General features: G+C 42.1%; 1 protein-coding gene across 2 annotated transcripts in view; it reads left to right on the forward strand.

The window, feature by feature from the left end:
* LOC128691314 (DNA-dependent protein kinase catalytic subunit) overlaps window positions 1–26358 on the forward strand; it is a 1096584-nt gene that overhangs the window by 153300 nt on the left and 916926 nt on the right. For both annotated transcript variants that reach the window (XM_070091676.1, XM_070091677.1), the window contains exon 8: window positions 1765–1849. In XM_070091676.1, the coding sequence (XP_069947777.1) occupies window positions 1765–1849 (85 nt within the window). The remainder of the gene's footprint in view (window positions 1–1764; window positions 1850–26358) is intronic.

Consider the following 26358-nt stretch of genomic DNA (forward strand, 5'->3'; position numbering starts at 1 on the left):
GGTCTCGGCGACATATGCGTATCGGCGGTTTTGCCTACTTTGAGCCCTATTTTCACCCAATTCCATTGTTCCAGTTGACCAAACTCATAGCTATTTCTTTAGAACTCCATTTTATCTATCAGCTGAGTACAAGAAACCTCCCATTTACTAATTTGGACTACCCAATATGGTGGTCAGAAATTGGCAATTTGGCCAATTTCACGCAAACTAAAAAAGATGCCAATTTCAAAATAGGGTCCAGAATAAACAAGGTAGACATTCGTGGCACTAAAATAACATATGCTCTGTTCATTAGTCACATCTCTAGGCCCCTCTTATATTATTATTGCTTTCTATTTTGATTTTTTATTCATACAAAAAAATACAAAATTTACTGTTATGCAGACTACTGCATTATTGTAAAAATGGTATAAATAATATCAGTGCACTAGTGAAAGAATATTAGACTCCCCAGTTGACGTGTATTGGACGTGTGGTGTGATTTATTTACTCCTGAACATTGGTAAAAATCGAACATTTCCGCTACTTTGAGCTCAGTTTCAAGGTCGTTTTCATCGTCAAAGTAATGAAAATCATCTCTATTTCTGTAATATGTTTTCCATTTTATCACCTAAGACCATGAAAACGCGAATACAACGATAAATACTATATGAAAATACACCTCAAAGTCGGCGTTTTATTCCAAAAAAACGATCAGTTTTTTTTTCTCATTACGCAATGTGTGCTGCAGGATTTTTTTTGTGGTGCACACTGACCACACAGACCCATTCTCTCACATGTGGGCCTACCAGCTTTCTCCCGCTTGATTTGAAGCCGCTAGAATTATTGAGTATATATACGTCAGAAACATTGGCTTGTAAGACGTATTTATACGTCGAAAACAGTCAAAGGGTTAAGGAGACTTATGCAATGTGGACTAAGGTGCACTCATTTGTGGAGGAACATCACCTTGATATAGCTGTTGCAATCTATGCTGGTGACTTTTACAATGACAGTGCCATGTCCCATTTTAGGCAAATCTTAGAGATGCCAGAAACAGACCTCCTCTGGACAGATATTTTGTGCGGCAGGGGTCCAGTGACTCTAAAGCTGGTCCTAGTGGCATTAAAAAACAAAGGAGGAAAGTGACCCCAGATAAGGACATGGTAACTAGAGTCCTTATGGAGGGGGATTCCCCTTCCAAAGAATAACCTCTCTTCTCTCTCTCCTACTCCCTGTCTTCCATCCATCAGCAACAGCCTTCAATAAAGGTAAGTGTCATGTTGAATGTTCATTCTTTTGTGCATGTAAATCTATCTTTAAGGTAAAAAAAAATGTTTTTGTTAATACTTCTGGGTGTCTGGAACGGATTAATTGGATTTACATTATTTCTTATGAGGAAAATGGTTTCCGTTTTCACTGATTTCTGTTGTCGCAGATTGCTCTGGAATGGATTAAACACAAAAGCCGAGGGTCCACTGTATAAAGGTTCAAGTTAGTCAAAAATATCTTGATTTCTTTTTTGTTTTTTCTCTCTCTTTGGGTCACCCTGCCTCGATGGGTAATGGCCGATGTGATAAAAAATAATCTTGATTTATTCTGACCACTTTTAAAGATACATATTATTAGATAAAATATGCACAATTTGTTTAATTCAGTTGGTATTTCATGTGAAGGTGCCCTGGAAAACTGCAGTTTAAAAGTATGTAATATGTACTGTAGAAATGCTTGAGGTGCACTACACTTTATCTTAACTGATTTTGTTATTTCATATTTTACTTTCAGGTCCAGTGAAATGCTTGAAAATAAACTATCCAATTTACCGAGCTACATTGAATCGTTAGCAATAATTATCATCAAGATGGACTTAGTAAGTAAATTTCTTATTGTTGAAGATGAGCATGTGTAAAATGGAAGGGGGAGTTAATATTAAACATTAAACTCTCATTGAAATTTTGTCAGATAGAAGGATGGTTGGGGAAGTTGCAGTTATGAGGCTCGTACACTGCCAGAAAGAAGCTAGAAAATGAGTAATGGTGTAATGCAGGGCTACTCAGCTACTATGAGCAAAGGTCCACTTGGACAAGTACCAATGTATGCAAAGGTCCTGATGTGCAAGAAAGGTATACAATACTGACAGTGAAAGTTAAGACACATGTGCAACATCTATTTATCTTTATTGTACAACCACAATGCTCTTCACACCAACTCCAAGGCTGTGGGACTGATTAACTCATCTTTTGTATATAGTTCTACTGTCTTCTGGTAATGTCCTAGAATCTGTATTGATAAAGCCACTGGTTGGTGAAACATCTACAATAAAGATAACCAGATGTTGCACATGTGTCTTAACTTTCAAAGGTCCTGATACATTTTTTACATAATGTTTCGTTATGTTAAAAAAAAAAAAAGGGCATTTCATATTACTGCTCTTCACTAAGGCAATTGTTTCTCTACAAATGGGCTTAGAACTGTTTGTGGGAAGAATGAAATCATTCTGCTCTATCCATTCTTCCTTGAAGAAGGAATGATTTTCATCATCAAACTTTCTTCTTTTTGAATATGCTATGTCTCCTTTAACCCTTTCAGGGTTTCGGCCGTACTAGTACGGCTTACGTGCCAGAGTCCTTGACGTACTAGTACTCATAAATTCTAGCGCCTTCAAATCTAGTGAGAGAAAGCTGGTAGGCCTACATATGAAAGAATGGGTCTATGTGGTCAGTGTGCATAGTATAAAAAAAATCCTGCAGCACACAGTGCGTAATGAGAAAAAAAAACTTGGACCGTGTTTTTGAATTAAAACAGCGACTTTGCCCTGTATTTTCATATGAAATTTATTGTTGTATTCTAGTTTTCCTGGTCTCATTGTATAGAATGGAAGACATATTACAGAAATTGAGATGATTTTGACTGGTTTTACAATGAAAAGTACCTTGAAATTGAACTCAAAGTAGCAGAAATGTTCGATTTTTACCAAAGTTCAAAAGTAAACAAATCATGCTAAGCGTCCAATACACGTCAACTGGTAAGTCTAATATTCTTTCACAAGTGCGCCGATATTATTTATACCATTTTTACACTAATGCAGTAGTCTGCATAACAGTAAATCTTTTATTTTTTGTGAGAATAAAAATTAAAAATGGAAAGCAAAAGAATGCAAGAGGGGCGTGGGGACGTGACTAATGAACAGAGGAAATGTTATTTTAGTGCCAGGAATGTCTTTCTTGCTTATTCTGGACCCTATTTGGAAATTGGCATCTTTTGAAATTTGTGTGAAATTGGCAAAATTGCTAAATTCTGACCACTGTATTGGTAAATTGGTAAATGGGTGGTTTCTTGTACTCATTCGATAGAAAAAATGGAGTTCTAGCGATATAGGTATGATTTTTGTCGACTAGTACACTGGTATTGGCCGAAAATAGGGCTCAAAGGGCAAAATCGCCAATGCGTAAACATCATCGAGACCACTAACTTCGCAAGAGCATAATTCTGTAAGTTTTCCATCAAATTTCATAGTTTTGGTGTCATTATGATCGGGGAAAGATTCTCTATCTTTTCATAAGACAAAATATTTTTTTTTTTTCAAATTTGGGGGACTCTGAGAACAAGTCTCTGAGAGGACCTGTGGACCCTGAAAGGGTTAAAAAGATGTGACTAGTTCAGTAAAACAAATCATTTGATATGGAAATAAATATCTGGGGAATTAAAAAACCTAAAAACTAGTTATATTTGGACTGTAAAATAATAGCATAATAAATATGAAAATATCAATCAGTTTACTTTAATAAACACAAGCTTGGTGAAGCAGTTGTCCTCTGTATTATGAAGTGTATTTATTACTGAAATTTTTTTTTTTTTTTTTTTTTTTTTATCACACCGGCCGATTCCCACCAAGGCAGGGTGGCCCGAAAAAGAAAAACTTTCACCATCATTCACTCCATCACTGTCTTGCCAGAAGGGTGCTTTACACTACAGTTTTTAAACTGCAACATTAACACCCCTCCTTCAGAGTGCAGGCACTGTACTTCCCATCTCCAGGACTCAAGTCCGGCCTGCCGGTTTCCCTGAATCCCTTCATAAATGTTACTTTGCTCACACTCCAACAGCACGTCAAGTATTAAAAACCATTTGTCTCCATTCACTCCTATCAAACACGCTCAAGCATGCCTGCTGGAAGTCCAAGCCCCTCGCACACAAAACCTCCTTTACCCCCTCCCTCCAACCCTTCCTTGGCCGACCCCTACCCCGCCTTCCTTCCACTACAGACTGATACACTCTTGAAGTCATTCTGTTTCGCTCCATTCTCTCTACATGTCCGAACCACCTCAACAACCCTTCCTCAGCCCTCTGGACAACAGTTTTGGTAATCCCGCACCTCCTCCTAACTTCCAAACTACGAATTCTCTGCATTATATTCACACCACACATTGCCCTCAGACATGACATCTCCACTGCCTCCAGCCTTCTCCTCGCTGCAACATTCATCACCCACGCTTCACACCCATATAAGAGCGTTGGTAAAACTATACTCTCATACATTCCCCTCTTTGCCTCCAAGGACAAAGTTCTTTGTCTCCACAGACTCCTAAGTGCACCACTCACTCTTTTTCCCTCATCAATTCTATGATTCACCTCATCTTTCATAGACCCATCCGCTGACACGTCCACTCCCAAATATCTGAATACGTTCACCTCCTCCATACTCTCTCCCTCCAATCTGATATTCAATCTTTCATCACCTAATCTTTTTGTTATCCTCATAACCTTACTCTTTCCTGTATTCACCTTTAATTTTCTTCTTTTGCACACCCTACCAAATTCATCCACCAATCTCTGCAACTTCTCTTCAGAATCTCCCAAGAGCACAGTGTCATCAGCAAAGAGCAGCTGTGACAACTCCCACTTTGTGTGTGATTCTTTATCTTTTAACTCCACGCCTCTTGCCAAGACCCTCGCATTTACTTCTCTTACAACCCCATCTATAAATATATTAAACAACCACGGTGACATCACACATCCTTGTCTAAGGCCTACTTTTACTGGGAAAAAATTTCCCTCTTTCCTACATACTCTAACTTGAGCCTCACTATCCTCGTAAAAACTCTTCACTGCTTTCAGTAACCTACCTCCTACACCATACACTTGCAACATCTGCCACATTGCCCCCCTATCCACCCTGTCATACGCCTTTTCCAAATCCATAAATGCCACAAAGACCTCTTTAGCCTTATCTAAATACTGTTCACTTATATGTTTCACTGTAAACACCTGGTCCACACACCCCCTACCTTTCCTAAAGCCTCCTTGTTCATCTGCTATCCTATTCTCCGTCTTACTCTTAATTCTTTCAATTATAACTCTACCATACACTTTACCAGGTACACTCAACAGACTTATCCCCCTATAATTTTTGCACTCTCTTTTATCCCCTTTGCCTTTATACAAAGGAACTATGCATGCTCTCTGCCAATCCCTAGGTACCTTACCCTCTTCCATACATTTATTAAACAATTGCACCAACCACTCCAAAACTATATCCCCACCTGCTTTTAACATTTCTATCTTTATCCCATCAATCCCGGCTGCCTTACCCCCTTTCATTTTACCTACTGTTTTATATCCACTCCACATAAATTAGGAACAACAAGAATTATGAAAATTTTTAATTAATTTGATTAAACATTGATGTGAGGAATTTGATCATAATGATTCAATACTAAATGCCTCACCAATGTACTTATTCATAAAAGAGGTGGACACAACAAATCAAAATCAAACTTACTGAAAAGAAAATGAGAAAACTTGAAATCATACCTTGCACAACTGCAAATGCACAACCTTTCCCGAAATTCAAAGTTGCACCAGGGTCGCCAGACTTCCCAGCCCATATGTGGCCAAACTCTTTTGCCAAAATGCCAAAAAAGTTAACTTCTTTGCACAAGTGATAATTACCAATATGAATTACCATTGAATGGAAGAAAATATCACTATTTAGCTATGCTAGGATGCTGTATTCCATTCAGATAGAATAATGTATTAATCCCCCACTTGTGTACCACCTGATCCTGAACGTGGGTAACAGCTGTTATTTAATTAAGCTTTCTCCTGAAGCCCGCGGTCCAACTAGAACATTCGGAAGCTCCAGATTTGGACCACGGGCCACCAGTTGAGTAGATCTGTAATAGTGGGTGGCCCTGTAATAGTGGGAAATAGTCATTGTTTGTGAAAACAAAATAAAAAGAAAAACTGTATTGGCTAGTCTTCAGAAGACTTCAAACTTATGGAATAGAGCAGTGTAAATAAAATATCAAGGCACATTAATATAGCATTTTAATTGTGTCCAATATATTAGTACGCAGATGATGTCAATGTATCTGATGTACTAGTATGTTCAACGTTACGTACCATAAAATCTCTTGGGGTATTCTGCAATCTCTTCGTATCTATGAAAAAAATCTAAGGCAGGGATGGTCCACTCAGTGTATCATGGTTAACTACACAAACATTAAAAAGGAGGAGCACTGCAACAGGCCTACTGGCCTATGTTAATCAGGTTCAACTCACACCAACTCATGTATTTGTCTAACCATATTTTAAATCTATATAATGTTTATGCCTCAGTGACACTACATGTGAGTTTCACTCATCCAAGCCAGTGCTTTCTTTCTTTTTTTAACAAGTCGGCCGTCTCCCACCAAGGCAGGGTGACCCAAAAAGAAACAAAATCCCGAAAAACAAAATACTTTCATCATCATTCAACACTTTCACCTCACTCACACATAATCACTGTTTTTGCAGAGGTGCTCAGAACACAACAGTTTAGAAGCTTATACACATAAATATACACAACATATCCCTCCAAACTGCCAATATCCAAAACCCCTCCTTTAAAGTGCAGGCATTGTACTTCCCATTTCCAGGACTCAAGTCTGGCTATATAAAAATAACTGGTTTCCCTGAATCCCTTCACTAAATATTACCCTTCGCACACTCCAACAGCTCGTCAGGTCCCAAATACCATTTGTCTCCATTCACTCCTGTCTAACACGCTCACGCATGCTTGCTGGAAGTCCAAGCTCCTTGCCCACAAAACCTCCTTTACCCTCTCCCTTCAACCTTTTCGAGGACGACCCCAACCCCACCTTTCTTCTACAGAATTATTCACTCTCCATGTCATTCTAATGATCCATTCTCTCTAAATGACCAAACCACCTCAACAACCCCCTCTTCAGCCCTCTGACTAATACTTTTATTAACACCACACCTTCTCCTAATTTCCACACTCCGAATTTTCTGCATAATATTTACACCACACATTGCTCTTAGACAGGACATCTCCACTGCCTCCAACCGCCTCCTCGCTGCAGCATTTACAAACCAAGCTTCACACCCACATAAGAGTGTTAGTACTACTATACTTTCATACATTCCCTTCTTTGCCTCCATAGATAACGTTTTTTTTTTTTTTGTCTCCACATATACCTCAACGGACCACTCGAGTTTTTTCCTTCATCAATTCTATGATTAACCTCATCCTTCATAAATCCATCCGCTGACAAATATCTGAAAACATTCACTTCTTCCATACTCCTCCCCAATTTGATATCCAATTTCTCTTTAAATCATTTGATACCCTCATCACCTTACTCTTTTCTATGTTCACTTTCAACTTTCTACCTTTACACACACACTCAAACTCGTCCACTAACCTTTGCAATTTTACTTTAGAAACTCCCATAAGCACAGAATCATCAGCAAAAAGTAACTGTGGCAATTTGCATTTTGTATTTGATTCAACATAATTTAATCCCCCACCCTCCCCCGAACACCCTAGCATTTACTTCTTTTACAACCCCATCTATAAATATATTAAACAGCCATGGTGATATTACACATCCCTGTCTAAGACCTACTTTTACCGGGAAGTAGTCTCCCTCTCTTCTACACACCCTAACCTCAGCCTCACTATCCTCATGAAAACTCTTTACAGCATTTAGTTACTTACCACCTATTCCATATACTTGCAACATCTGCCACATTGCTCCTCTATCCACTCTATCATATGGCTTTTCTAAATCCATAAATGCAATAAAAACTTCCCTACCTTTATCTAAATACTGTTCACATATATGCTTCAATGTAAACACTTGATCTACACATCCCCTACCCACTCTGAAACCTCCTTGCTCATCCGCAATCCTACATTCTGTCTTACCTCTAATTCTTTCAAATATAACCCTACTGTACACTTTAATTGGTATACTCAGTAAGCTTATTCCTCTATAATTTTTACAATCTCTTTTGTCCCCCTTCCCTTTATATGAACGGACTATACATGCTCTCTGCCAATCCCTAGGTGCCTTCCCCTCTTTCATACATTTATTAAATAAAAATACCAACCACTTCAATGCTATATCCCCCCCTGCTTTTAACATTTCTGTCATGATTACGTCAGTTCCAGCTGCTATACCCCCCTTTCATTCTACGTAATGCCTCACGTACCTCCCCCACACATCCTGCTCTTCACTCCTAAAAGATGGTATACCTCCCTGGCCAGTGCATGAAATTACTGCCTCCCTTACTTCGTCGACATTTAAAAGTTCCTCAAAATATTCTTGCCATCTACCCAATATCTCCATCTCCCCATGTACTAACTCCCCTACTCTGTTTTTAACTGACAAATCCATTCATTCCCTAGGCTTTCTTAACTTGTTTAACTCCAACATTTTTTCTTATTTTCATTAAAATTTCTTGACAGTACCTCTCCCACTCGATCATCTTCTCTCCTTTTGCACTCTCTCACCACTCTCTTCACCTTTCTTTTACTCTCCATGTACTCTACTTTTCTTGTAACATTTCTGCTTTGTAAAAACCTCTCATAAGCTACCTTTTTCTCTTTTATCACACCCTTTACTTCATCATTCCACCAATCACTCCTCTTTCCTCCTGCACCCACCCTCATGTAACCACAAACTTCTGCCCCACATTCTGATACTGCATTTTTAAAACTATTCCACCCCCCCCCCCACTACTCATACTTGCACCATCCCCCACCTTTCTGCCAATAGTTGCTTATATCTCATCCAGACTTCCTCCTACCTTAGTTTATACACTTTCACCTCCCTCTTGCTTGTTGTTGCCATTTTCCTCTTGTCCCATCTACCTCTTACTCTAACTGTAGCTACAACTAAATAATGATCTGATATATCAGTTGCCCCTCTATAAACATGTGCATCCTGGAGCCTACCTTTCAAACTTTTATCCATTAATACATAATCTAACAAACTACTTTCATTACATGCTATATCATACCTTGCACAGTGGGCCCTCGACCAACGATATTAATTGGTACCCGAGAACGAATATCGTTAGGCGAGTTTTTTAGCATTAGCCGAGGCAAAATGTTAGCGTTAAAATGTATCGCTAGTAGGATTTAATGTTATACGATGCCATCGTTGGTCGAGGGTCCACTGTATATATATTTATCCTCTTTCATAAAATATGTATTACTTATTACCAAACCTCTTTCTACACATAGCTCAGTTAAAGGCTCCCCATTTCCATTTACCCCTGGCACCCCAAATTTACCTACTACTCCCTCCACAACATTTTTACCCACTTTAGCATTGAAATCCCCAACCACAAGTACTCTCACACTTGGTTCAAAGCTCCCCATGCATTCACTCAACTTTTCCCAAAATCTCTCTCTTTTCCAGGTGCATATACACTTACTATAACCCACTTTTCACATCCAACCTTTATTTTACTCCACATAATTTTTAAATTAATACATTTACAGTCCCTCTTTTCCTGCCATAGCTTATCCTTCAACATTATTGCTACTCTTTCTTCAGCTATAACTCTATTTGAAACCCCTGACCTAATCCCATTTATTCCTCTCCACTGAAACTCTCCCACCCCTTTCAGCTTAGTTTCACTTAAAGCCAGGACATCCAGCTTCTTCTCATTCATAGCATCCACAATCATCTCTTTATCATTTGCACAACATCCATGCACATTCAGATTTCCCACTTTGACAATTTTCTTCTTCATATTCTTTTTAGTAATTATTACAGGAAAAGGGGTTACTAGCCCATTGTTCCCAGCATTTTAGTTGACTTTTACAACATGCATGGCTTACGGAGGAAAGATTCTTCTTCTACTTACCCATGGATATAAAAAGAAAAGTAATAAGAACAAGGACTATTAAGATAAAATCTAAGAAAACTCAGATGAGTGTGTATAAATAAACATGTACATGTATGTGTAGTGTGACCTAAGTGTAAGTAGAAGTAGCAAGACGTACCTGTAATCTTGCGTATTTATGAGACAGACAAAAGACACCAGCAATCCTACCATCGTGTAAAACAATTACAGGCTTTCGTTTTACACTCACTTGGCAGGACGGTAGTACCTCCCTGGGTGGTTGCTGTCTGCCAACCTACTAAATTTTTCTAAATTTTTCCAGTATGAAGCCATTGCTGCAAGTCCTGTTTTGGTTAGATATTTTTAGCACATTATTTATATCCCCTTGAAACAACACTCCATTTATGTGCCTCAGTTATATCTCCTCTAAATCTACCCCTTTCTAGAGTGCAGATTCAGTGCCCTTAGTCTTTCCTCATATGAAGGATTTCTGTTATGTGGATCAGCATTGCCATCCTTTTTTATATAGTTTCTAGCACATTTATGTCCATTTTGTACTAGTGACCAGAGCTGTGCAGCATAATCTAAACGAGGTCTTACTGATGATATATAGAGTTGAAGCATAACCTGTGAACTCCTCTTAGTATGGTGCCTGCCTTGTGAGTGTTGTTTGTGTGGTACCTGCCTGTGATGAATGGTTGAAGAATTGAGACACTTACGCAACACATGGAAATCTTCAATAAAGATTCCCATGTGTTGCATAAGCGGTACCTCTCTGGTGAGTGTTGTTTGTGTGGTACCTTCCTGGAGAATGTTGTTTTTGTGGGACCTGCCTAGTGAGTGTTGTTTGTGTGGGACCTGCATGGTGAGCATTGTTTGTATGGTACCTTCCTGGTGAGTGTTGTTTGTGTGGTACCTTCCTGGTGAGTGTTGTTTGTGGTACCTGCCTGGTGAGTGTTGTTTGTGTTAGACCTGCTTGGTGAGCATTGTGTGGTACCTACCTGGAGAGTGTTGTTTGTGGTATCTGCCTGGTGAGTGTTGTTTGTGTGCTACCTTTCTGGTGAGTGTTGTTTGTGTGATACCTTCTGGGTGAGTGTTGTTTGTGTGGTACCTGCCTGGTGAGTGTTGCTTGTGTGATACCTGCCTGGAGAGTGTTGTTTGTGTGATACCTTCCTGGTGAATGTTGTTTGTGTGGTACCTAACTGGTGAGTGTTGTTTGTGTGATACCTTCCTGGAGAGTGTTGTTTGTGTGATACCTTCCTGGTGAGCGTTGTTTGTGTGATACCTTCCTGGAGAGTGTTGTTTGTGTGATACCTTCCTAGTGAGTGTTGTTTGTGTGATACCTTTCTGGTGAGCATTGTTTGTGTGATACCTTCCTGGTGAGTGTTGTTTGTGTGATACCTTCCTGGTGAGCGTTATTTGTGTGATGCCTTCCTGGTGAGTGCTGTTTGTGTGATATCTTCCTGGTGAGTGTTGTTTGTGTGATATCTTCCTGGTGAGTGTTGTTTGTGTGATGCCTTCCTGGTGAGTGTTGTTTGTGTGATATCTTCCTGGTGAGTGTTGTTTGTGTGATACCTTCCTGGTGAGTGTTGTTTGTGTAATATCTTCCTGGTGAGTGTTGTTTGTGTGATATCTTCCTGGTGAGTGTTGTTTGTGTGATACCTTCCTGGTGAGTGTTGTTTGTGTGATATCTTCCTGGTGAGTGTTGTTTGTGTGATACCTTCCTGGTGAGTGTTGTTTGTGTGATATCTTCCTGGTGAGTGTTGTTTGTGTGATATCTTCCTGGTGAGTGTTGTTTGTGTGATGCCTTCCTGGTGAGCGTTGTTTGTGTGGTACCTTCCTGGTGACTCCTCAGATCGTAATGACACGATTGCAAACGAACCATACCACGGGTGGGGTTTGAACCCGCGGTCAGAGTCTTTCAAAACTCCAGACCGTCTCATTTGCCACAGGGCCAGCTAACTTCAATAAGATTCACCTTCCTGTTGAGTGTTGTTTGTGTGGTACCTGCTTGGTGAGTATTGTTTGTGTGGTACCTTCCTGGTGAGTGTGTGTGTGGTGCTTTCATGGTGAGTGTATGTTTGGTGCCTTCATGGTGAGTGTATGTTTGGTGCTTTCATGGTGAGTGTGTGTATGGTGCCTTCATGGTGAGTGTATGTTTGGTGCCTTCGTGGTGAGTGTATGTGAGGTGCCTTCATGGTGAGTGTATGTTTGATGCCTTCATAGTAAGTGTATGTGAGGTGCCTTCATGGTGAGTGTATGTTTGGTGCCTTCATAGTAAGTGTATGTGAGGTGCCTTTGTGGTGAATGTATGTGAGTTGCCTTTGTGGTGAGTGTATGTGAGGTGCCTTCATAGTAAGTGTATGTGAGGTGCCTTTGTGGTGAGTGTATGTGAGGTGCCTTCGTGGTGAGTGTGTGTGTGTGGTGCCTTCATGGTGAGTGTATGTGTGGTGCCTTCGTGGTGAGTGTATGTGTGGTGTCTTCGTGGTGAGTGTGTGGTGCCTTCGTGGTGAGTGTTTGTGTGGGGCTTTCCATAAAAACAATGAATATTTATAATAGTACAAATGTTTGAGAGTGTGATACTCCTCAAAACAGAAATTATTCACATTGTTTGACCTTAATGGGTTATCCTGGGTTAAATATACAGTGGACCCCCGGTTATCAGCCGGTTCAGTTATCGGCCAACTCGGTTATTGGCCAGTTTTTCGGCGCCCGGTTATCGGCCGTTAATTCGGTTATTGGCCATTTGGGAGGCGTCCATCCACCGGCTGGGGCCACTTGAGAGTCAGTTTGGCTTTGTCTCTGGGCGAGTGAGGAAGCTTCTGCTCATTCATCCAAACATTTTGCTATAATCTATTGCTTTTTGTGGTTATTGATTGAGTACAACTGCAAAATAAGCAACCATGAGCCCAAAGAAACACGTTACATAGTATATAAAAACATGCAATGTTTATATGCAATGTATATTTAATAATAATCACTGGTACATTAAATATCTTATTTTACGTTAATATAGACATTTTCATTAATCCATCTATGATATTTTCTTCAAAATTATATAAGAAACATGTTACATATCATGTAGCATATAAACATGCAGTGTTTATATGTTATCAAGTGGAGAGTGGGATAGAGAGTAAACATTACGTTTTCTCTGATGCAGCGTTAGAGAAAACTGTGAATCTGGCGACTGGTGCAGTAACCGCCCTTCATATGCGTTTGTTTACAATTCTCGGCATGAATTATTCGTTACTTCTCCCTTTGTTTATGATGGCATCTAAAGATAGTTGTTATAAATGATTAAACTCACTGAATATGGAAATAATATGGCTGTGTAGTGTAATAATATGGCTGTGTGGTGTAATAATATAGCTGTGTAGTGTAGCCCGGGGGGGGGGGCTAAATACGTGTATTGTACCTACATCTACTGCTACCTACACTGACTTCCTACAAATAAATACTACTCACCTCTTGCCCTGCATTAAGATCACAAATATTTTAAGGTAAGTAATGAATATACTGTAGCAGTAAATGACAGATTAAAGAGGTGTGTGCAGTGTGGACTAGGGTGCAAGCTTTTGTAGAGAAACACCACCCTGACCAAGCTGAAACAAGTCATATCTGTAACATGTTCAGTGACAAAACCCTGTCCCATTTCAGGGAAATCTTAAAGAGATGCCAGAAACAGACCTCTATAGACAGATTTGTTGTGAGACAGGGGTCCAGTAACTCTCAAGCTGGTCCTAGTGCCATTAAAAGACAAAGAAGGGAAGTAACCCCAGAGAAGGCTTTGCTACCTAAAATCTTTATGGAGGGGGATTCCCCTTCCAAACACTATCTCCTCCCTCTTTCCTCTTCCCTATCTTCCAGAAGCCAGCATTAGCCTTCAATACAGGTATGTACTAATACATAATTGTTAAAAAAAATATTTTTGTGAATATTGTTGTCTGGAATGGATTAATTGTGTTTCCATTAATTCTTATAGGAAATATTAATTCAGTTTTCAGCCATTTCAGTTATTGGCCGACCTTCTGGAACAGATTACGGCCGATAACCGAGGGTCCACTGTACTTAGTGTGCTTTGTCTGAATTCCACTGTTTGTATCATGAAATTGTTATAAATCTGGGCTGAATAGGTCATCTTTGTGCTGCCTACACACCCTGTTTGCTGGTAGGGAAGCTGGTGGCTTTTGCTGGTTAGTGTATTATTAGTACTTTTGCTAGTTAGCATACTAGTACATTGGACACGGTCATCACCTGAGCAGTTAACTGTGATACATTATGTTTACCTGCAGGCCATAGATTTTTTCATATGTATGAATAGATGGAAGAAGACCTAAAGAGTTGTGCTGAGGTCAGTAATATTGGCAGGTGGCAGGTTTGTGGATACAAAAATTCATCCTTACTAGTTATGTTGGACATTTTTTTTTTTTTTTTTTTTCAACAAGTCGGCCGTCTCCCACCGAGGCAGGGTGACCCAAAAAAGAAAGAAAATCCCCAAAAAGAAAATACTTTCATCATCATTCAACACTTTCACCACACTCGCACATTATCACTGTTTTTGCAGAGGTGCTCAGAATACAACAGTCTAGAAGCATACACATATAAAGATACACAACATATCCCTCCAAACTGCCAATATCCCAAACCCCTCCTTTAAAGTGCAGGCATTGTACTTCCCATTTCCAGGACTCAAGTCCGACTATATGAAAATAACCGGTTTCCCTGAATCCCTTCACTAAATATTACCCTGCTCACACTCCAACAGATCGTCAGGTCCCAAGTACCATTCGTCTCCATTCACCTCTATCTAACACACTCACGCACGCTTGCTGGAAGTCCAAGCCCCTTGCCCACAAAACCTCCTTTACCCCCTCTCTCCAACCCTTTCGAGGACGACCCCTACCCCGCCTTCCTTCCCCTATAGATTTATATGCTTTCCATGTCATTCTACTTTGATCCATTCTCTCTAAATGACCAAACCACCTCAACAACCCCTCTTCTGCCCTCTGACTAATACTTTTATTAACTCCACACCTCCTAATTTCCACACTCCAAATTTTCTGCATAATATTTACACCACACATTGCCCTTAAACAGGACATCTCCACTGCCTCCAACCGTCTCCTCGCTGCTGCATTTACCACCCAAGCTTCACACCCATATAAGAGTGTTGGTACTACTATACTTTCATACATTCCCTTCTTTGCCTCCATAGATAACGTTTTTTGACTCCACATATACCTCAACGCACCACTCACCTTTTTTCCCTCATCAATTCTATGATTAACCTCATCCTTCATAAATCCATCCGCCGACACGTCAACTCCCAAGTATCTGAAAACATTCACTTCTTCCATACTCCTCCCCAATTTGATATCCAATTTTTCTTTATCTAAATCATTTGACACCCTCATCACCTTACTCTTTTCTATGTTCACTTTCAACTTTCTACCTTTACACACATTCCCAAACTCATCCACTAACCTTTGCAATTTTTCTTTAGAATCTCCCATAAGCACAGTATCATCAGCAAAAAGTAACTGTGTCAATTCCCATTTTGAATTTGATTCCCCAAAATTTAATCCCACCCCTCTCCCGAACACCCTAGCATTTACTTCCTTTACAACCCCATCTATAAATATATTAAACAACCATGGTGACATTACGCATCCCTGTCTAAGACCTACTTTTACCGGGAAGTAGTCTCCCTCTCTTCTACACACCCTAACCTGAGCCTCACTATCCTCATAAAAACTCTTTACAGCATTTAATAACTTACCACCTATTCCATATACTTGCAACATCTGCCACATTGCTCCTCTGTCCACTCTATCATATGCCTTTTCTAAATCCATAAATGCAATAAAAACTTCCCTACCTTTATCTAAATACTGTTCACATATATGCTTCAATGTAAACACTTGATCTACACATCCCCTACCCACTCTGAAACCTCCTTGCTCATCCGCAATCCTACATTCTGTCTTACCTCTAATTCTTTCAATTATAACCCTACCGTACACTTTTCCTGGTATACTCAGTAAGCTTATTCCTCTATAATTTTTACAGTCTCTTTTGTCCCCTTTCCCTTTATATAAAGGGACTATACATGCTCTCAACCAATCCCTAGGTACCTTCCCCTCTTTCATACATTTATTAAACAAAAGTACCAACCACTCCAACACTATATCCCCCCCTGCTTTTAACATTTCTGTCTTGATCCCATCAGTTCCAGCTGCTTTACCCCCTTTCATTTTACGTAATGCCTCACGCACCTCCCCCCACACTTACATTCTGCTCTTCTTCACTCCTAAAAGATGGTATACCTCCCTGACCAGTGCATGAAATTACTGCCTCTGTTTCTTAACATTTAAAACTTCCTCAAAATATTCTCGCCATCTACCTAATACCTCCATCTCCCCATCTACTAACTCCCCTACTCTGTTTTTAACTGACAAATCCATATTTTCCCTAGGCTTTCTTAACTTGTTTAACTCACTCCAAAATTTTTTCTTATTTTCATTAAAATTTCTTGACAGTGCCTCTCCCACTCTATCATCTGCTCTCCTTTTGCACTCTCTCACCACTCTCTTTACCTTTCTTTTACTCTCCATATACTCTGCTCTTCTTATAACACTTCTGCTTTGTAAAAACCTCTCATAAGCTACCTTTTTCTCTTTTATCACACCCTTTACTTCATCATTCCACCAATCACTCCTCTTTCCTCCTGCCCCCACCCTCCTATAACCACAAACTTCTGCCCCACATTCTAATACTGCATTTTTAAAACTATTCCAACCCTCTTCAACCCCCCCCCCACTACTCATCTTTGCACTAGCCCACCTTTCTGCCAATAGTCGCTTATATCTCACCCGAACTTCCTCCTCCCTTAGTTTATACACTTTCACCTCCCTCTTACTTGTTGTTGCTACCTTCCTCTTTTCCCATCTACCTCTTACTCTAACTGTAGCTACAACTAAATAATGATCCGATATATCAGTTGCCCCTCTATAAACATGTACATCCTGGAGCCTACCCATCAACCTTTTATCCACCAATACATAATCTAATAAACTACTTTCATTACGTGCTACATCATACCTTGTATGTTTATTTACCCTCTTTTTCATAAAATATGTATTACTTATTACCAAATTTCTTTCTACACATAGCTCAATTAAAGGCTCCCCATTTACATTTACCCCTGGCACCCCAAATTTACCTACTACTCCCTCCATAACATTTTTACCCACTTTAGCATTGAAATCCCCAACCACCATTACTCTCACACTTGATTCAAAACTCCCCACGCATTCACTCAACATTTCCCAAAATCTCTCTCTCTCCTCTACACTTCTCTCTTCTCCAGGTGCATACACGCTTATTATAACCCACTTTTCACATCCAATCTTTATTTTACTCCATATAATCCTTGAATTAATACATTTATAGTCCCTCTTTTCCTGCCATAGCTTATCCTTCAACATTATTGCTACTCCTTCTTTAGCTCTAACTCTATTTGAAACCCTTGACCTAATCCCATTTATTCCTCTCCACTGAAACTCTCCCACCCCCTTCAGCTTTGTTTCACTTAAAGCCAGGACATCCAGCTTCTTCTCATTCATAACATCCACAATCATCTCTTTCTTATCATCTGCACAACATCCATGCACATTCAGACTTCCCACTTTGACAATTTTCTTCTATTTATTCTTTTTAGTAATCTTTACAGGAAAAGGGGTTACTAGCCCATTGTTCCCGGCATTTTAGTTGACTTTTACAACACGCATGGCTTACGGAGGAAAGATTCTTATTCCACTTCCCCATGGATATAAAAGGAAAATTAATAAGACCAAGAACTATTAAGATAAAATCAAAGAAAACTCAGATGAGTGTGTATAAATAAATGTGTACATGTATGTGTAGTGTGACCTAAGTGTAAGTAGAAGCAGCAAGACATGCCTGTAATCTTGCATATTTATGAGACAGACAAAAGACATCAGCAATCCTACCATCATGTAAAACAAACACAGGCTTTTGTTTTACACTTACTTGGCAGGACGGTAGTACCTCCCTGGGTGGTTGCTGTCTGCCAACCTACTACACATATAGACATATAGACAGTTTTTGTGTATTAGTACTGAGGACACCGTTTAATGGTCACTGATTAATGTTAAATATTTTCCTTTGTGACACTTTGATTTTTCTTCATTTATTATTTCTGTGCTTAATGCCAAAAATGTTAATAATTGTTAAGTAACAGGACACAAATGCAACTAATGTGACATTTTATTGTGGCAACGTTTTGCTCTCCAGGAGCTTCATCAAGCCATTGCAAACAATACATGGACACAGAGGGTATATATAGGTGTAAAATGATGTGTAATATTAGTGGTGGTAGTAGTAGTAGTAATAGTAGTAGTAGTAATACAATATGGTAGAACAAGCAACTCGCACATGAGTAAAGATATAAAAGCTATTGCTTGGGTAGCATAAAAATAGGTTAGACAAATATTGGTGGTTGGATTCAGCATTCTTCCTCTGTAATGTGCTTTAGTAGTAGTAGCAACAGAGACTATGTGATGGCAGGGTTTTCTGTTTTCAGGAGGATTCTTGCTAAGACCTCAGAGATGGTGAGGCTACCTTTGTTTTGTTTATTTGCGTTAGAAACAGCAATTAATGCTGATTCAAGGCACTTGTGTCTGCGGAAATTAGGTTCTTTGATCACTAATTGGGCATCCCTGAATTTCATGAGATGATTGGTGGAATTTTGGTGTTATACGCAGGCGTTGTTCAAGTTATCGTTCCTACACACACTAATATGCTCATTGAGGTGTGTTTTGAGGTTCCTTGCTGTTTCACCTACATAAATCCTGTCACAGCCTCTGCAGGATATAGTGTAAACCCCTGTGTTGACTGCTTCATGGTGCTTGGATTTTGTCCTGGTTGGATCCTTTAATGAAGTGCTGGAAGTGATGGCGACTCCAGTGTTAGCTTGTCCTAGTGCTTTAGAAATGCTCAATGCAACCTGGCTGTTGGGAAGATTTATAACTGTTAGGAGTGGTGTTGGTGCATGGAGAATTAATGATCTAAAGAGCTCTTTTCTTGCATTCTTTGATGAAAATGTGAGGAAAATGTAAATCAGTGAATATATGTACATTCCTCGTAAAGAAACTCAGGACTACAAATTCGGTATGCTCTTAGGAAAAATTCGATGATGATGCCTCTTCTGGTCTTAATATCTTGACTGGAATAGAAGTGTGTGAGATCATTTTTATTTGTAGGTTTCCGGTAAACTTGAAATCTTGGATTGTTATATATTTTGTGAATGAGGACGTCTAGAAAAAGGCAACTTGTCATTGGACTCTTCTTGTCGTGTAAACTGGATCGCCAGTTCAGCTGCATTGAGCCTTGCCTGAAGATTCTGTACATCAAAACGTTTGGGAGTTATTATGAGGCCGTTATCCACTTAACGTAACCAAGTCTTAGCCAACTTGTACATGGAACACTTAGAGGCTGAACACTTCGTCAGCATCATCCCCTCAAGCGTCACTTGGTTACGTTACGTGGACGACATCGTAGGAACGATAACTTGAACAACGCCTGCGTACATTGAAAATCCACCAATCATCTTGTGAATTTCAGTGACGCCTGATTTGTGATCAAAGAACCTAATTTCCGCAGACGCAAGTGCCTTGAATCAGCATTAATCACCGTTCCTAAAACAATTAAACACAACAAAGGCAGGTTCACCATCTATGAGATCTTAGTGAGAATCCTCCTGAAAACAGTAAACCCTGCCATCACATAGTCTCTGCTGCTAATACTACTCAAATACATTAGAGGAAGAATGCGGAAACAGACCTTCTTGAATTTAACCACCACCACCTCCTCCTCCTCCTCCTCCTCCTCCTCCTCCTCCTCCTCCTCCTCCTCCTCCTCCTCCTCCTCCTCCTCCTCCCCCCCACTCCAACCCTCCTCCCCCCTCCAACCCTCCTCCCCCCTCATACCCTCCTCCCCCCTCATACCCTCCTCCCCCCTCCTACCCTCCTCCCCCTCCCTTTCCCCTCCCTGGCCCCCTCCCCCTCCTACCCCTCATCCTTCCTCCTCCTTCCTCCCTCCTCCATCCTCCCTCCTCCATCCTCCCTCCTTCCTCCCTCCTCCTTCCTCCCTCCTTCCTCCCTCCTCCTTCCTCCTCCCTCCCTCCTCCTTCTTCCCTCCTCCTTCCTCCCTCCTCCTTCCTCCCTCCATTACTCCTCCTTCCTCCCTCCCTTACTCCTCCTTCCTCCCTCCCTTCCTCCTCCTTCCTCCCTCCCTTCCCCCTCCTCCCTCCCTCCCTTCCTCCTCCTTCCTCCTCTTCCTCCCTCCTCCTCCCCTCTCCCTCCCTCCTCCTCCTTCCTCCTCCTCCCCTCTCTCCTCCCTCTTCCTCCTCCCTCTCCCTCCTCCCTCCCCTCCTCCCTCCTCCCTCCTCCCTCTCCTCCTCCCTCCTCCCTCCCTCCCTCCTCCCTCTCCTCCTCCTCCCTCCTCTTCCCTCCTCCGCCTCCTCCCTCCCTCCCCTCCTCCCTCCCCCTCCCTCCTCCTCTCCTCCTCCTCCTCCTCCTCCTCCCTCCTCCTCCTCCCTCCTCCTCCTCCCTCCTCCTCCCTCCTCCTCCTCCTCCTCCTCCCTACTCCTCCCTACTCCTCCTTCCTCCTCCTCCTCCCCCTCTTCCTCCCTTCTCCATCCTCCTCCCCCCTCTTCCTCCCTTCTCCTCCCTTCTCCCTCCTCCTCCTCCCTACTCCTCCTTCCTCCTCCTCCCTCCTCCCTCCTTCCCCTCCTCCTCCCTCCTCCTCCTCCCTCCTCCCTCCTCCTCCTCCCTCCTCCCTACTCCTCCCTACTACTCCTCCTCCTCCTCCTCCTTCCTCCTCCTCCCCCTCTTCCTCCCTTCTCCTCCCTCCTCCTCCTCCTCCCTCCTCCTCCCCCCTCTTCCTCCCTTCTCCCTTCTCCCTCCTCCTCCCTCCTCCTCCTTCCTCCTCCTCCCTCCTCCTTCCTCCTCCTCCCTCCTCCTCCTCCTCCCTCCTCCTCCTCCTCCTCCTCCTCTCCTCCTCCTCCTCCTCCTCCCTCCTTCTCCCTCCTTCTCCCTCCTTCTCCTCCTCCTCCTTCTCCCTCCTTCTCCTCCTCCCTCCTTCTTCTCCTCCCTCCTTCTCCTCCTCTCTCCTTCTCCTCCTCTCTCCTTCTCCTCCTCTCTCCTTCTCCTCCTCTCTCCTCCCTCCTCCCTCCTCCCTCCCTCTTCCTCCTCCCTCTTCCACTCCTCCCTCTTCCTCCTCCCTCTTCCTCCCTCCTCCTCCTCCCCCCTCCTCCCTCCTTATCCTCCCTCTTTATCCTTCCTCCTCCCTCCTCATCCTCCTCCCTCCACCTCCTCCCTCTTCCTCCTCCCTCCTCCTCCTCCTCCTCCCAACTCTTCCTCCCTTCTCCCTTCTCCCTCCTCCTCCCTCCTCCTCCTTCCTCCTCCTTCCTCCTCCTCCCTCCTCCTCCTCCTCCTTCCTCCTTCCTCCTCCTTCCTCCTCCCTCCTCCTCCTTCCTCCTCCCTCCTCCTCCCTCGTCCTCCCTCCTCCTCCTTCCTCCTCCTCCCTCCTCCTCTCTCCTCGTCTCTCCTCCTCCCTCCCTCCCTCCTCCTCCTCCTCCTCCCTCTTCCTCCTCCCTCTTCCCCGCCTCCCTCTTCCACTCCTCCCTCTTCCTCCTCCCTCTTCCACTCCTCCCTCTTCCTCCTCCCTCTTCCACTCCTCCCTCTTCCTCCTCCCTCTTCCACTCCTACCTCTTCCTCCTCCCTCTTCCTCCCTCCTCCTCCTCCCCCCTCCTCCCTCCTTATCCTCCCTCTTTATCCTTCCTCCTCCCTCCTCCTCCCTCCTGCTTCTCCCTCCTCCTCCACCCTCCTCCTCCTCCCTCCTTCTCCTCCCTCCACCACCCTCCTCTTCCTCCCTCCTCCTCCCTCCTCCTCCTCCCACCTCCTCCCTCCCTCCTCCTCCCTCCTCCTCCCTCCCCCTCCTCCCTCCCCCTCCTCCCTCCTCCTCCCTCCTCCTCCCTCCTCCTCCTCCCTCCTCCTCCCTCCTCCTCCCTCCTCCCTCTTCCTCCCTCTTCCTCCTCCTCCCTCTTCCTCCCTCCTCCCTCGTCCTCCTCCCTCTTCCTCCTCCCTCTTCCTCCTCCCTCTTCCTCCTCCCTCTTCCTCCTCCCTCCTCCTCCTCCCTCTTCCTCCTCCCTCCTCCTCCTCCCTCCTTATCCTCCCTCCTTATCCTCCCTCCTTATCCTTCCTCCTTATCCTTCCTCCTTATCCTTCCTCCTCCTCCTCCCTCCTCCTCCTCCCTCCTCCTCCTCCCTCCTCCCTCCTCCTCCCTTATCCTCCTTCCTCCTCCTCCCTCCTCCTCCTCTCCAAAACATTGCTGGGACCTATAAATACTTTGTGTATATTCCAAGACAATAATGAATGACCAAAGCAGGTGTAAATGTCCACCTGTCAATGTGTTTGTGACAATTTCAGTACCTAATACTAGTGTCAGAACAAAGATTGGTTATGAAATGACAATAACTACTATAAATTGTAATTTTTTATTTATTATTTATTATCACACTGGCCGATTCCCAACAAGGCAGGGTGGCCCAAAAAAGAAAAACTTTCACCATCATTCACTCCATCACTGTCTTGCCAGAAGGGTGCTTTACACTACAGTTTTTAAACTGCAACATTAACACCCCTCCTTCAGAGTGCAGGCACTGTACTTCCCATCTCCAGGACTCAAGTCCGGCCTGCCGGTTTCCCTGAATCCCTTCATAAATGTTACTTTGCTCACACTCCAACAGCACCTCAAGTATTAAAAACCATTTGTCTCCATTCACTCCTATCAAACACGCTCACGCATGCCTGCTGGAAGTCCAAGCCCCTCGCACACAAAACCTCATTTACCCCTCCCTCCAACCTTTCCTAGGCCGACCCCTACCCCACCTTCCTTCCACTACAGACTGCTACACTCTTGAAGTCATTCTGTTTTGCTCCATTCTCTCTACATGTCCAAACCACCTCAACAACCCTTCCTCAGCCCTCTGGACAACAGTTTTGGTAATCCCGCACCTCCTCCTAACTTCCAAACTACGAATTCTCTGCATTATATACACACCACACATTGCCCTCAGACATGACATCTCCACTGCCTCCAGCCTTCTCCTCGCTGCAACATTCATCACCCATGCTTCATACCCATATAAGAGCGTTGGTAAAACTATACTCTCATACATTCCCCTCTTTGCCTCCAAGGACAAAGTTCTTTGTCTCCACAGACTCCTAAGTGCACCACTCACCCTTTTCCCCTCATCAATTCTATGATTCACCTCATCTTTCATAGACCCATTCGCTGACATGTCCACTCCCAAATATCTGAATACATTCCCCTCCTCCATACTCTCTCCCTCCAATCTGATATCCAATCTTTCATCACCTAATCTTTTTGTTATCCTCATAACCTTACTCTTTCCTGTATTCACTTTTAATTTTCTTCTTTTGCATACCCTACCAAATTCATCCACCAATCTCTGCAACTTCTCTTCAGAATCTCCCAAGAGCACAGTGTCATCAGCAAAGAGCAACTGTGACAACTCCCACTTTGTGTGAATCTTTATCTTTTAACTCCACGCCTCATGCCAAGACCCTCGCATTTACTTCTCTTACAACCCCATCTATAAATATATTAAACAACCACGGTGACATCACACATCCTTGTCTAAGGCCTACTTTTACTGGGAAATAATCTCCCTCTTTCCTACATACTCTAACTTGAGCCTCACTATCCTCGTAAAAACTCTTCACTGCTTTCAGTAACCTACCTCCTACACCATACACCTGCAACATCTGCCACATTGCCCCCCTATCCACCCTGTCATACTCCTTTTCCAAATCCATAAATGCCACAAAGACCTCTTTAGCCTTATCTAAATACTGTTCACTTATATGTTTCACTGTAAACACCTGGTCCACACACCCCCTACCTTTCCTAAAGCCTCCTTGTTCATCTGCTATCCTATTCTCAATCTTACTCTTAATTCTTTCAACAATAACTCTACCATACACTTTACCAGGTATACTCAATAAACTTATCCCCCTATAATTTTTGCACTCTCTTTTGTCCCCTTTGCCTTTATACAAAGGAACTATGCATGCTCTCTGCCAATCCCTAGGTACCTTACCTTCTTCCATACATTTATTAAATAATTGCACCAACCACTCCAAAACTATATCCCCACCTGCTTTTAACATTTCTATCTTTATCCCATCAATCCCGGCTGCCTTACCCCCTTTCATTTTACCTACTGCCTCACGAACTTTCCCCTCACTCACAACTGGCTCTTCCTCACTCCTACAAGATGTTATTGCTCCTTGCCCTATACACGAAATCACAGCTTCCCTATCTTCATCAACATTTAACAATTCCTCGAAATATTGTAATTATCAGAACATAAAAATTATGTAAAATAATTTGAAAATTATTTACTTGTAGCTGCAGTTAGAGTAAGAAGTAGATGGGTAAAGAGTAAAATAGCAACAACAAGTAAGAGGGAGGTGAAAGTGTATAAACTAAGGGAGGAGGAAGTTCGGGTGAGATATAAGCAACTATTGGCAGACAGGTGGGCTGATGCAAGTATGAATAGTGGGGGGGGGGTTGAAGAGGGTTGGAATAGTTTTAAAAATGCAGTATTAGAATGTGGGGCAGAAGTTTGTGGTTATAGGAGGGTGGGTGCAGGAGGAAAGAGGAGTGATTGGTGGAATGATGAAGTAAAGAGTGTGATAAAAGAGAAAAAGGTAGCTTATGAGAGGTTTTTACAAAGCAGAAGTGTTATAAGAAAAGTAGAGTATATGGAGAGTAAAAGAAAGGTGAAGAGAGTGGTGAGAGAGTGCAAAAGGAGAGCGGATGATAGTGGGAGAGGCACTGTCAAGAAATTTTAATGAAAATAAGAAAAAATTTTGGAGCGAGTTAAACAAGTTAACAAATCCTAGGGAACAAATGGATTTTTCAGTTTAAAACAGAGTACGGGAGTTAGTAAATGGGGAGATGGCGGTTTTGGGTAGATGATCCCCGGAATAACCTCCAGGTATCCAGGTAACCATCCGACTTACAACCGAGTTCAGTTCCGAGAAACCGGTCGTAAGTTGAAATGGACGTAAGTCGAACTTTACTACTGAATATCAACATCACATTTTTGTAATGACTTTATTTTATTGTTTTATTTTGGTATTTTATGTTTTACTTTACTTTTAATGCTATTAGTACTGTATTTTATACTGTAAGGTTTAGAATAAACACTGTACAACACAAACAGTTGTTTATTTCCCAGAAATTTGGCATAAAAAACACGGTTGTAAGTCGAGTGGTCGTATGTCGAGCAGGTCGTAAGTCGGTTGGTAGGTGTATACCAGGAAAAGTGTACGGTAGGGTTATAATTGAATGAATTGGAGGTAAGACAGAATGTAGGATTGCAGATGAGCAATGAGGTTTTAGAGTGGGTAGGGGATGTGTAGATCAAGTGTTTACATTGAAGCATATATGTGAACTATTTAGATAAAGATAGGGAAGTTTTTATTGCATTTATGGATTTAGGAAAGGCGTATGATAGAGTGGATAGGTGAGCAATGTGGCAGATGTTGCAAGTATATGGAATAGGTGGTAAGTTACTAAATGCTGTAAAGAGTTTTTATGAGGATAGTGAGTCTCAGGTTAGGGCGTGTAGAAGAGAGGGAAACTACTTCCCGGTAAAAGTAGGTCTTAGACAGGGATTTATAATGTCACCATGGCTGTTTAATATATTTATAGACGGGGTTGTAAAAGAAGTAAATGCTATGGTGTTCGGGAGGGGTGGGATTAAATTACAGCAGGGCCCCGCTTTACGGCGTTTCACTTTACGGCGTTCCGCTAATACGGTCATTTCAAATTATGACCAAAGCTCACTATACAGCTCCCCCCACCTGACTTTCTGATACGGTCACCGCGCCCCACCCTGTTTGTTTACATTCTTCGTGAGCTCAGTAAGCACTAAGTCTCTCCATTTTGTCTGGAAACTCCAAAATTTCAAATGTTTTTAAAAGTTATTTCATATTTTATATATACTCTGATAATTATACTTATGTATACCTGTACTTAAATAAACTTACATACTGTGCTGGCATGCAGGTACACATTAAAATCAGTAAGAGTGTCTTATGTCTCCAGACG

The sequence above is a fragment of the Cherax quadricarinatus genome, chromosome 36 (genome assembly GCF_038502225.1).
Source record: "Cherax quadricarinatus isolate ZL_2023a chromosome 36, ASM3850222v1, whole genome shotgun sequence".
In the NCBI taxonomy this organism is placed as follows: Eukaryota; Metazoa; Arthropoda; class Malacostraca; order Decapoda; family Parastacidae; genus Cherax; species Cherax quadricarinatus.